We start from the raw sequence: 12,670 nt of genomic DNA, 5'->3' as shown, positions 1-12,670 counted from the left end.
GCTGCATGCAAAGGACTTTTGTAGTATAATTTTTTTTTTAATGATCAAAAAAGCTACTGCATAGAAAAGATTTTACACAGTAAGAATTAAATGAAAGCATTAAGAATGTTAGTAATGGCCCTCCCTGGTGGCGCAGCAGGTTAAAGCACAGCACTAAGAAGCTAAAGCCACTTCCGCATGAGTTCGATCCCCGCCTGCCCTGGAGGTGACCACATGGTGTGGCAGACCTCTCCTGACCCGCCCGCTGCTCCCCTCAGCAGTGTACTTTATCAGTCGGCCTGTTCTGCTCCCCACTCTGTCTCTGGTGAAGCCTCTCACCGCCCCTGAGCCTCTGGCCTGTACCCCAGCCCTGTATGCACAAATAAATAAAATCTTTTTTAAAAAAAAGAATGTTAGTAATTTTCCAGGCAAGAGAAAGTTGTGTCTTACATTAAGGTGGTAGCAATGGAGATGAAAAAACGGATTTTCAGAATGTTTTAGAAGGATAATATATATGGATTATATATAGGGAGGATGGAGGGAATACTTTTTTAGTTTTAGGTGGGTGGTTTCATCATTTGCAATGGGGAAGAGCAATTGGTGTTGGTGGTAACAGGAATCCAGTGTTCTGTTTGTGATATGTTAATGCTGAGATTGTATTTTGCCAGCTAAGTGAATGTCAAGAAAGCAGAACTGGGTTTCAGGGCAGAAGTAAAGAAGACAGGATTTATGAATTTGGGAGTCATAGCAAATAAATAATATTTCGAGTCATAGAATTGGTACCACCACGACACTGCCATGCTGTATCTCTTTGAATTCTGGTATATAAAGATCTTCATATGTAGGTATAATTATCTTCCTTTTACATATTCGTATCTCTGTTGTTCAGATATACATACTGAAAGTAATGCGCTACTAAATCTGTATTCAGATCTGTTCCATAAAATTCTTGTTCTTTCTTTGACACCAAGTTTTTATCGAAGGATTTTCTTTATAAGGTTTGTTTTGCCTGGAGAAAATGTGTATTCAAATCTTATATTCATATTTGAATTCACTAGTCTTTTCTGTCCTCATGTGACTTCTCTGTGGCAGGTGCCACTGACAGTTCCTTTTTTAAAATCTAGTTCCTTGCCTTGGCTCTTGGGGGAGGAAACTCTTCTCATTGCATATTGATATGGCCACTTCAACTGACTCTTAATAGCACTAGGTAGGGATTTTTATTCTTCTTTCCTCGCTTTATATATTTCCCCTTCATACATTTATGCTCTCATGGTTTTAAATACTGAGTATATGCTCATACTCTCAAATATTTGCTTTCACTGTAACAAATTTCTCCCTAGTTCAGGAGAGTAGGTCCAAAATTGTGAAAGCAATTAGCTTTGTACTGGTGAGGAAGGATGCTCTTCCTTCCTCCCTCAACCGTTTGGCAGCTGAGTGAAGAATAGGAGCTGTTTATTATTACTCTTATTTTAAAGATTTATTTACTCATGAATATAAGACTTGGGTGTAGGCCGGAGATAGGGGAGCAGAGTGTCCCCTACTCAGAAGATTCACCAGAGACAGCATCGGGAGCAGAACAGGCAGATCCACTTAAATACACTGCTGAGGAGACCAGTGGGGAAACGGGGAAACAGGAAGCCTGCTGTGCCATGTGGGTCACCTCCCTGGTCCGGTAGCTAACTTGTGCTGTAATGGCTGTCAGTAGCTTCATAGTGCTGCATCTCAACTCCCTGGACCATGAAGAAGGCCCCCAGGTAGGGGCTGTTATGTTCTCAGTCCCATATTCATTGCTTTCATTTACTTATTAGCAGTTACATAATGGTTCCTCTTACAGAATCTGAAATGTGGAGAGGTTGGCTGAGAGGATAAAATAATCACATCAATGAGGATCATTAACTAAAGATGTCATTTGGCACGAAAACATGTAAACATTCAGAAGACCTCGATCACAAAAATATAAAGCGTGTGGGCTCAAAAACGAAAATTTTGAGTGTAACAGCTGAAAAGTGAATGGAGGAGTAAAGTTAAGGGACACTGAATTCATGAAGAACTTGGCGTTTCAGAGGGCTGTGAAGAGAACACGATACTGGCTAGAAAATGGGAAGAGAATGAATATACATACGTAGAGGAAGGTTTTTAAAAAAACTGGGAGTGAGGCATACTAAACCCCCAGTATCTGTTAAAAACCCAGGGTAAAAGAGCTCACCCGCGCTGGCTCCGCCACTTGGCGGGTCTCCAGGTCGTCTCAGCATCCCAGCGCCGCCCGCATCGCCCCGCCCCCTTTCCCAGCAGCCCCTCCCCCGAGACGCGTGCATTTGGGAGGCGGAGCCCGCCCTCTTTGCTCTCTCCACCAATGAGAAACTGATTCGTAATTCGCTACCGCCCGGTTTCAGATCACGTGATCACGTCCCTCCACCTTCTCACCCCGCCGCCTTTAGGTTTGGGAAGATGGCGAAGGTCTCTGAGCTTTACGATGTCACTTGGGAAGGTAACTGGGGTCGGGAGGGTGTGGAGAGACCGAAAGCTCTGGGAAGCGGTGCGGGGATGCCAGGCTGTTCTCGGAGAGCTGGATTCTCTGATCTGTTTTCTGCACTAAAGCTCTCTGCACAGGCCAAGTTGAGGTTGTGGCTGAGGTGGAGATTGGGGCTGACCTCTCCTTGACCCTGCCCCCACTGGACTCTGCGGTGTTTCCCACTGCTTTCGCCTGTAAATAGACTGACTCACCTACTTTCGCGCCAGTCCAGAGGCTCTGCACGGGGATTGTGGCTGTCACCTATTGCCGGTCTCTGCTGGGCGGTGCGGAGGAGGCAGAATAGTGTCCCTGAAGCTTCTTGGCAGCCAAGAAATGCAGGGCCTGTGAGGCCTTTTCTTAATGCTGTGTAAGCGTTACACCTCTGTGCAGAAAACGTGTGTAGAAGACCCGTGGACAAATGAGATTATTTTCACATTCTACTTTATATTGGTTCTCTTTTCAGAACTGGGTGTCTGATTGCTCCCTTTTTAAATTATTATGCTTCCACTCCCTTTCAGAACACTTTTACACATATTTTAAAATTTCCTTGTTGCTACTTTTGATAGTTCCTTTTCTGAAGGACTAAAGAACTAGTTAGCTTAGACTGCTGAAGTATGAGGTACTTCTATCCCAATTTAAGGTAGAGAGTGTTTTAAATATTTTAATCTTCAAATCTGAAAGCATCCAAACTTTAGACCAATTGTGTACGAAAGATTTTCCTTTCTCAGAAACTTTTGTGGGAGGTATGTATAAGAGCAGTCTTGAGTTTCATTAAGGCATGAACTTGGGTAATTGAAATTTATATTGCCGGCATTGAATGGTGAACTTCAGTAAACAAATCTTTGGATATTTAAACAATGATGCATTAGCTTGTGGACTGAAAGTTAGATTGATTACTTGATAGTGAGTAAGTCTCTCTGGTATTAGCAAGTGCAAATGAGTATGAGAGATAAAATTCGTTTGTAATTGTACTGATTCAGTGATTGATGGTTGCTTTTATGGTCCCTAGTTCACAGAACTTCAGTGTTTCAACCTGTTCTGGGAAAAAACAACAATATTAAAAATTTTATTTGGTTAAGACTGGATATGTAATTACATGCATCCACTACCTTTAGGGAGTTCCATAACCTAGTGATTAGAAAAGACAGACTGGTAAATTCATAGTTCTTAAAGATTTGTATCAGGATATATCAAGTAGAGTGGGAGATATGTGGCTGTTATCTTAATGCTTTTTAAAATGTTTCAGATATTTCATGCCTTCAAGAAAAATATTTTGAAGACATGTTCAATATAGGTTTCTTAGATAACAGTATCAAGTATTTCTAGAATCTTAAGAAATAAGTAGGTGTATAAGTGCCAGCAGACCAGGCTATTTAACTAAGTTGGACTTAACCTTTGAACATTCTAAAGAGAAGTGATGTACTTAGGTTTATAGTAATAAGTAAATAGTAACTGCTCCACAAATTTGTTAATGGCCAAAGAGAAAACTCATACCAAAATGCTTTCAAACTGTTAAGTACTGTATGAAAGGTGATCTAGCTCCTGCTGATGGTTATTTTAAGAAGGGTTTAGTCAAATTTCTTGAGATAGAGATTTTGGGCAATGTGTTATAGGTGCCTGAGATATAATAAATATATTTGAATAGTCATTGTTAAAAGTGGTTGAAGAAATTTTCGTTATTTATGTTCATTGTCACTACTTCTCTTTTTATTCATTATTTCAAAATATCACAATTTGGTTTTCATCCCTTGTCACTCTAGTTTATAGGAGACCTAATGCCAGTTCTATTGTACATTATACTATGTTGTATATTATTTTGTATATCTATACTACATTGTCACTGCAGATTATGCCAGTTAAAAACTCTTTTTTTGGTTTCTTTATAATTCTCTTCCAGATTTTCTTACTTTTCTTTAAGTCCCTTTGCCTCTTAGTTTTTGATGTTCCTAATGGTTTTCATTCTTAGCTTTCTTCTTTATTATTGGTGGTTATTAAATCTGAAGTCTGTAGAGTTCAGACTGATGTGATATAAGTGTTAATTGATCTCTGAATTCCCAAAAATTAGGTGCAAAATCAAGTGTGTATGTAAACATGTATATATTCCAGGGGAAAAAAATGAGTAAAATGTCTCATTGACTTCAAAACTATCTAAAACAGGTTAAATATCTTCTATGGGCAATCTTCATTCACACCTAGCTGTGACGATTAGTCTGTATGCTGAATAACATGATATTTAAAAATACATTGAGTACTTTGTGCAAGACCCTGTTATCAGTTTGAGGGTATAGTGCTGAAAAAGTTTGGTGTGGTCACAGATCTCATGGAATATGTGCTGAGATTTCATTTCTGAGGTAAAGGTTATGATTATAGATTTGGATATGTTTTGTGAAAGTCCGTTTTAGAAGTTAAGCAATGGAAAGGTAGGTTAGTGCTGGAAGGATAGGTAAGGAGTTTGGGCTTTACTTTCTGAAAACTGAGAACTGCTTTCCTATTCAAAATACATAATAATGATACTTTCATTAAACTTAAAATTCACACAATATGTATTGACTTGGGGCTGGGACTCATCTTTCACAGGAATTCCCTGATTGAAATTCCATACCATCTTTAATAACCATTTTTAATTTATTTAGTCTGGAACAAAAATATAAAGTCATTTGTGGCAGCTTCAGTACATTAGTCTTTTGATTCTTACTATTTTCTTCATATTTTTTCAGTATATTAACTTACCATGACAGCAGTTTTTCAAAGGTATTTACTTACCTTTGTGGAGTCTTTTTCAAGGCATCCTATAAAAATTAGTATTTTTTTGCACTCGTTTTTTTGGTTTTTGTAATTTTTATTATAGTATATAATTACATTATTTTTTAACTAGTATGAACTGGTTTGCATACAGACAGAGCTTTTTTTAAATGATGGAAACAACGAAAAGCTTGCTGATGAGGCCTGTTAGCCAAGAATTTCTAAAATGCTGTAGGTATCATAACATTGGTATGATTAACAGAAATAAATTCTTTGAGGTAATTTAACTGGAAGAAAGTGATGGTTTTTACTGAAGTTTATTAATTTCACCCATATTCTAAATACTGTTTACATCCTTTATACACATAGATCTCATTCCTTCCATTGACTAGCAGAGAGATGAGGTTTAGAAAAGAAGCTCTCAGTAAATGATTGATGAGTGAATGTTAATTGGTTTTTAGTTTGATCCAGAAATATCCGTAGTAATGGTAATAATGATAAAATTGCTTATTAAATGTTTTGTATAATCTTAATCCCAGCCCAGGTTTTAGAGATAGGTTTTATTTCCATTTTACAGATGCCAAATGAGGAAGGAAACTAGAGAACTGAAGCAGCTTGTCCCAGACAACATAGTATGATAAGGGAGTACTGTGTTTTGCCTTGTTTTTGTACTAGTCTTCCAGACTTGGGTTATAAACTATTTAAGTTCATCCACTTATGTGACACTCTTAGAATTTGCCAACCTGGTTTCTGTCTCAAGAATTTCTATATGCCGTTTGTGTCCGCCTCCTTTGCATTCTTCCATCGGCTTAAAAACTATTTCCTTGGAGAAGAAATCTCTTGCCTGTCCATCCAAAGGCTGCTTCTTCCTTTAACACTCAGTTTTAATTTCCACCATAGGAATTTTCACTATCAGAAATTATTTGATATATCATCTTTATGTCCTACTAAAGTATTAATACAATAATTAAAGATTTATTTACTCATACAGAACTGGGGTAGAGATGCAGAGGGTGAGAGGATTCACCAGGAACAGAGTGCGGAGCAGAATAGGCAGATCAATGAAGTACACTGCTGAGGGGAGCAGCGGTTGGGTCAGGAGAGGTCTGCCACGCCATGTGGATCTCCTCCAGGGCAGGCGGGGATCGAATTGGAATTGGCTTACGCTTCCTAGTGCAGTGCTTTAACCCACTGCACCACCAGAAGGGCCAATACAATAATTTTATCTCATTTTTTACATTTTATCCCCAAATCAGACCCCACACATACGTAAGCATTAAGTAAATTAGTTGAATGATGAGTAACTCCAAAGGCTTTGCTTCTAATTATTACATTGTATTGTTCCAAAGGCAGTAGGAATTATTGGGCATCTTAAGAATTTGAATTGCCTAATGAAATAAATCTTTTTTGGAAATATCTGGTAGTGATTTGCAGATTGAACTTGGGTAGAGAGGCCAGTTTGAAAGATAACAGCAATTTTAGAGTGGGATGATAATGAGCCTGTTCTTGGATAGTCGCAGTAAAAGATGTGAAAGGTCTAAATCTTAGAAACAGTTCACAAGAATCAGGATTGAGATACCAAAAGAGAAAATAGAAACAGTAATCCTAAGGTGCCATTAACAAAGATGTAAATTAAACATTGGGAAAATAACTCACATTGTTTGGAAAAGATAACTTTTTCCAATGTGGTGGCGGCAGTGGTTTATAAAATGTGAAAACATTTTTTCTTCAAGAGATTATTTTACTGATTTTTAGATGAATTTACTTAAGATGTTTCTGAACAGGTTGTTATGTTTCAAGTAATTTTGCACTTTATAGCAGCATCTGGAATGTGATGACAGAAAACATATATTTTGTCTATAAACTGCTCATTGTGTTCACCTGTTGCATTATTTTATAATAGTTTATGACTGTGTATTAAGTTGTTGTCCTTAGTTGTTATGCTATAAAAAGTATGTCCAGGATATGCAATGTTTTCCCATAAGCCACAGTACGACATGCCCTTTATAAATTAACTGATATGTAATCAGATACAGATATTTTAATGTGTATAAATTGAAACCAAAGTTCCATTTGTGAGTAGTGCATTCATTCTATTTATTGTTTCATTTTTCTGCACAAATACTGTAATAAATCATCATGTTGATTTCATACCCCAATAATGGGTTGTAATATACAATTTGAAAAACACTTGTGAGGTTTTCTGTTCATTTTTTTCTCAAATAAACTGGCCTTTTCTTTTAGAAGGGCTATTTACAGCATGAGGCCAATTGAATAGGTTAATTTGTGAGACTATGAATAACCCAGAATTTTTATCTATTATTCCACATGTATTGACCTTTTAAAGGAGTATTCTAGTCCATCTAATTGAATATCTAAATGATATTTTGGAATATACAATAAAGTGAAGTGGACAAAGTTTAGAAATTTAGTAAGGAGGTTTCAGGTAAAGGAATTATCATAGTACGTATGTAGGAAGCATGCTTTTCTTCTTCAAGTAGTCTTTCTCTCACTGGAGTGAAATCTATGCCTCAGATAAGGAATAAATAGAATAATCATAGCTAACCCCTCAACTTTTGAACCATAGCTCATCCTCAGGGCATGCGTAGTTGCTTACTTGCTTATATACCTATCTAGTATATAATACATGCCCTTAGTTTTGAGAAGTATGCTGTTTGTGGGAGGGCTTAGAGTAAAATGAAAAGTCTTACGCCACCTTTGAGGAAGGTATGAGGGAAGAGCTTTTATTTCTTGTAAAAGGCTGAAACAGTTATCAGAGATTTTTCTTAAAATAGAGGTAACTACAATTTTTTTGTTATACTCACATTTCATGAAATGTTTTACATAAATCATCCAATACTAGGAGGCGGCCTAAATGCAGGTGCCAAGCAGATGAGGATAATATGTGAAATTGAATGAAAGATGATAGTGGTGCCTGTGAAGAACTGGTGAGTGCATGCCATACCTGAAGATAATCAAAATTAGATTAAAAACATCTCTCCAGAACACAGTACTAGCCAAATAACATCTGAGGGGTTTAGATTTTGCTTTATGTAACTTTCACCAGAGACCTAAAACAGGCTTGTGATCTATATTTTACATCAGAGGTTAAAATGTTAAGTGACAGCTCATTTAATGTTGATAAGTGGCAGAACTGGAATTTAAATTCTACTCCTGATTCTAGATCCTGCACTCCTTATGCCTTTTAATGCTGTAAATCAGTAGTTGGCATAATTTTTTTGTAAAAACCAACAGTAAATATTTTGTCCTTATCTCAGTTATTTAACTCTGCCATTGTAGCACAAAACCAATTTTAGATAATAACTAAATGAATAAAGGTATCCAATGTGTTCTGATAAAACTCAGTATACAAAACAGGTATCCGCAAAATTGAACCCTTCTTTAAATCTCCTGTTCTAAGTGAAAAATTAGGGGTGAAAAAAACCAGAAATTGTAGGTTTAGGAAACGATCAATAACATTTTGGGTTATAGAATAGAATGTATTAGTAGCTTGGGAAAAAGCTTCAGCTACATAAAAGAACCCACAATAGGTATGAGACTAGGGAGAAAGTAGAGAATAGAAAATTAATAGTTAAAAGTAACAGTATGATATATGTATTATTACTATTTCATCTCATTTTAGTTGAAAATATTAATTTACCCAGTATGGTATTGGAGGTAGAAAGTGACAAACAGAATTTAAACTAAAGCTGTTTAACATTGGCATGTCCATGAGCAACCATAACACACTGCTACTTTAAAAAAAAAAAGCTTGAAAAAAGAAGATAAAAATGTAAAACTTAGAAACAAAGGAAAAACTTTTTGATAATGAAAATTGTGGGGCAAAATTGAAGTGTAACAGCTTAAAAATATCTTTGAAGGATTCACAACAATATGTAGATAGTGCTAGAAGTACATATTATAATAAATTAAAGATTTAAAATACCTAGAAGTACATATTAAATAAATTTCTATTTAATATGTACTTAAAAATTAAAAATACCTAGCAGTACATATTATAATAAATTTCTATTTCTTTTAAAATTTAGAATATGTATAAATATAAAATATTTGGGTGAAAGGATTCTTTTTTTCCACTATTTAATCTCTAGAAAAAATACTTATAATTTTCCTTTTTCTGGTAGCTTTTATTTGGTATCTGTGCCAGTAGTCTCTGACCAAAAAAAAAAAAAATGTTGCCTGCTCTTTTTTAAGGTCACATCAGTAAAGAATTTACCTGCACTTCTTTCTGCAGTGACCTGAAGAAATTGATTAGCTTACCTTCTTTCCTTCCTTTCCCCCTTTCCTTCTAACCACCAGATCTACGTGGGTTGGGCAGTTTACCACCCTAAGCCCATCTGAAATTCCACTCCTCTACTGTGGCTTAAGCTTTTCTGCTATAAACTTCATCTTAACAAAATCCCTTTGATCTTCAGAACTTAACTCATCTATCACAGGTGTCTTTAACCTTTTTCCTCACCAGCTGGAATCAATTTTCCTTCACCTTGCTTTCTTAGAGCTTTGGACACTATCTTAGCTTTTATTATTTTGTAAATGCAGTTTTTTGTTAGTTTGAGAACTTTACAAGTACAAAAGATGATTCTTTTTTCATGTTTATACTTCTAGCATATATTACAGAAATAATGTAGTGCTTTATTTTGAATGACTAAAAAGTTATGGAACTATAACAGTAGATGAAAGGAAAATGTTTTGAAAACCAGAGGTTTTCTAATAATAGACCTCAATTGTGAATAATTGAGACTGATGGAAAATTGGAGACTCTGGTAAATTGATATTTATAGGTAGGAATTCTGTTTCTTAAAGGGCATTGAGAATATCCATCTAAGATAAGAATTTATTTAATAGCTGAATGATAATTTTTTAAAATTCACAAAGTGTATTTATTCGTCTGGGATAGTATTTAATTTGGATGTCAGGAATAAGAGTGTAGGTTCAGTGTTGTAAACACATGTACAAAATACTAAATATATTCCCAAAGCATGTTTTCCTCTAAAATTGTCTGCCAAAAAAATTTCTGAGAATCAAAGTTGTAGACTAAAGATAACATACCAATGTGATATAATAAGGGACATAAGTTCCTGGCATAGAGTTCCTACACCCTTGTAATTTCCTGTATAATAGGTATGATAGAACCATCTTTATATTATTTGCTCATAGTCTTGAAGTCCTGATGAAAGAGCTTCTAAGACCATTGGAATTTCTAGAGTGAAGAGTATTTGTGTGTATTTAAAGGCAGAATACCCAATGAGTTCATATTGAGTTTTGAGATGTCAGTGTGTAGATTTATTTCACTTTCTTTTATATCTGTATTTCCTTTCAGATGAAACCCTCTACTCCTAATTTTTTTTTAAAAGATTTATTTATTTATGCATACAGAACTGAGGTACAGGCCAGAAATACAGAGGTAGTGAAAGGATTCACCAGAGACAGAATGGGGAGCAGAACGGGCAGACTGACGAAGTACCCTGCTGAGGGGAGCGGGTGAGACAAGGAGAGGTCTCCTGTGCCATGTGTATATCACCTACAGGACCCGGGATCGAACTCATACGGAGATGGCTGTGGCTGCGTCCCAACCTGTTGCACAACCAAGGAGGGCCCCTACCCCTAATTCTTTATATATATATAAAATAGTTTATTTTTACATCATTTTGTGCATTTTTTCATCTCAGTTGCAATCCCCAGGGGTTTCCCATCAACAAATCACCCTGTGTCATCACTAGTCCAGTATATTTCCCTCTCCTCGGTGTTTTTGATCCCATTCTCCACTCCACCCCCATAAAATGTCTCTGGTCTATAGCTGTTCATTATTATTATTATTATTATTATTTTCTCCCCTGGTCTGTTATACTCCTGCTATGAGTGAAACCATTTGATATTTTTCCCTTTTCTTTCTGGCTTATTTCACTAAGAGTGATTTTTCTCCAGCTCCATCCATGTTGCTGTAAAAGATGTGTGTTTCTTTTTTTTTTGGTTGCTGAGTAATACTCTATTATGTATATGTACCACATCTTTTTAATCCATTCATCCACTTTTGGGCATTTGGGATGTTTCCATGTCTTTCCAATTTTAAATAAGGCAGCAGTAAACATGGGGGTGCAGGTATCTTTTTGGATCAGTGTTTTTGTGTCTTTTGTTAGATACCTAGGAGTGGGATTGCTGGGTCATAGGGAAGCTCCAAGTTAAGCAGTTTGAGGAACTTCCAAACAGCTTTCATAGTGGTTGTACTCGTTTGCATTCCCACCAGTAGTGCAGGAGAGTTCCTTTTCTTCACATCCTTGCCAACATTTGTTGTTGCTAGTTGTTTGAAGATGTGCCATTCTCACTGAGGTGAGGTGATCGCTAATTGTGGTTTTAATTTGCATCTCTCTTATTACAAGTGATGTTGAACATTTTTTCATATGCTTGTTGGCCATATGCATTTCCTCTTTGGAGAAGTGTCTTTTAGCTCTCCTACCCATTTTTTGATAGGGCTGTTTATTTTTGTTGAGTTTCATTAGTCCTTTGTATCTCTTTGTGATCAATCCTTTATCACTACTTTTGTGTGAGAAAATGTTTTCCCAATCAGTGGGATTTCTCTTTGTCTTTTGTAAAGTCTCTTTTGCTGCACAGAAGCTCTTTAACTTGATGTGGTCCCATCTGTTTATCCTTGCTTTCAGTGTCGTTGCATTGGATGCTCTGTTGTTAAAAAAAGTCACTGAAGTGTATGCCATGTAGTTTTTGGCCCATTTTTGCTTCCAGGTATTTTATGGTTTCCGTTCTTATGTCTAGGTCTTTAATCCACATTGAGTTGATTTTTGTGTATGGTGTGAGGTAGTAATCTAGTTTCATTTGTTTGCATGTAGCTTCCCAGTTTTCTCTGTACCATTTGCTGAACAAACTTTCTTTGTTCCATTGTATCTTCTTTGCTCCTTTGTCAAAGATTAGCTGTCCATAAACCTGTGGGTTTATATCTGGGTTTTCTGTTCGAATCCACTGGTCTGTATGTCTGTTCTTGGTCCAGTACCATGCAGTTTTGATTATAATGGCTTTGTAGTATAGCTTGAAGTTTGGGATTGTAATGCCTCTATTCTCTTTCTTCTTAGTCATAAGAGTTTTGGCTACTTGAGGTCTTTTGTTGTTCCATATGAATCTCATCAATATTTTTTCTATTTCTTTGATGAATGTCATTGAGACTTTTATTGGGATGGTGTTAAATCTGTATATCGCTTTTGGTAGGATGGCCATTTTGATGATTTTAAATCTCCCAATCTATGAGCAGGGGATGTCTTTCTATTTCATGGTGTCTTCTTGTATTTCTTTTAATAGTGTTTTGTAATTTTCTTTGTAGAGGTCTTTTACCTGTTTTGTTAGGTGGACTCACAGGTATTTCATTCTTTTTTTTTTTTAATTGAAAAGGGGATGGGTTTTTTTTTTTTT

General features: G+C 36.2%; 1 protein-coding gene across 1 annotated transcript in view; it reads left to right on the top strand.

The window, feature by feature from the left end:
• The first annotated feature begins 2,384 nt into the window (after positions 1-2,384).
• EMC2 (ER membrane protein complex subunit 2) overlaps positions 2,385-12,670 on the top strand; it is a 34,076-nt gene continuing 23,790 nt past the window's right edge. Inside the window, exon 1 of the mRNA XM_004679651.2 lies at positions 2,385-2,467. Within this exon, the coding sequence (XP_004679708.1) occupies positions 2,428-2,467 (40 nt within the window). The 5' untranslated portion in view covers positions 2,385-2,427. The remainder of the gene's footprint in view (positions 2,468-12,670) is intronic.

Source organism: Condylura cristata, unplaced genomic scaffold, assembly GCF_000260355.1.
Source record: "Condylura cristata isolate star-nosed mole 26May11 unplaced genomic scaffold, ConCri1.0 scaffold00009, whole genome shotgun sequence".
Classification (NCBI taxonomy): Eukaryota; Metazoa; Chordata; class Mammalia; order Eulipotyphla; family Talpidae; genus Condylura; species Condylura cristata.
This window is presented reverse-complemented; position numbering and strand designations above follow the sequence as displayed.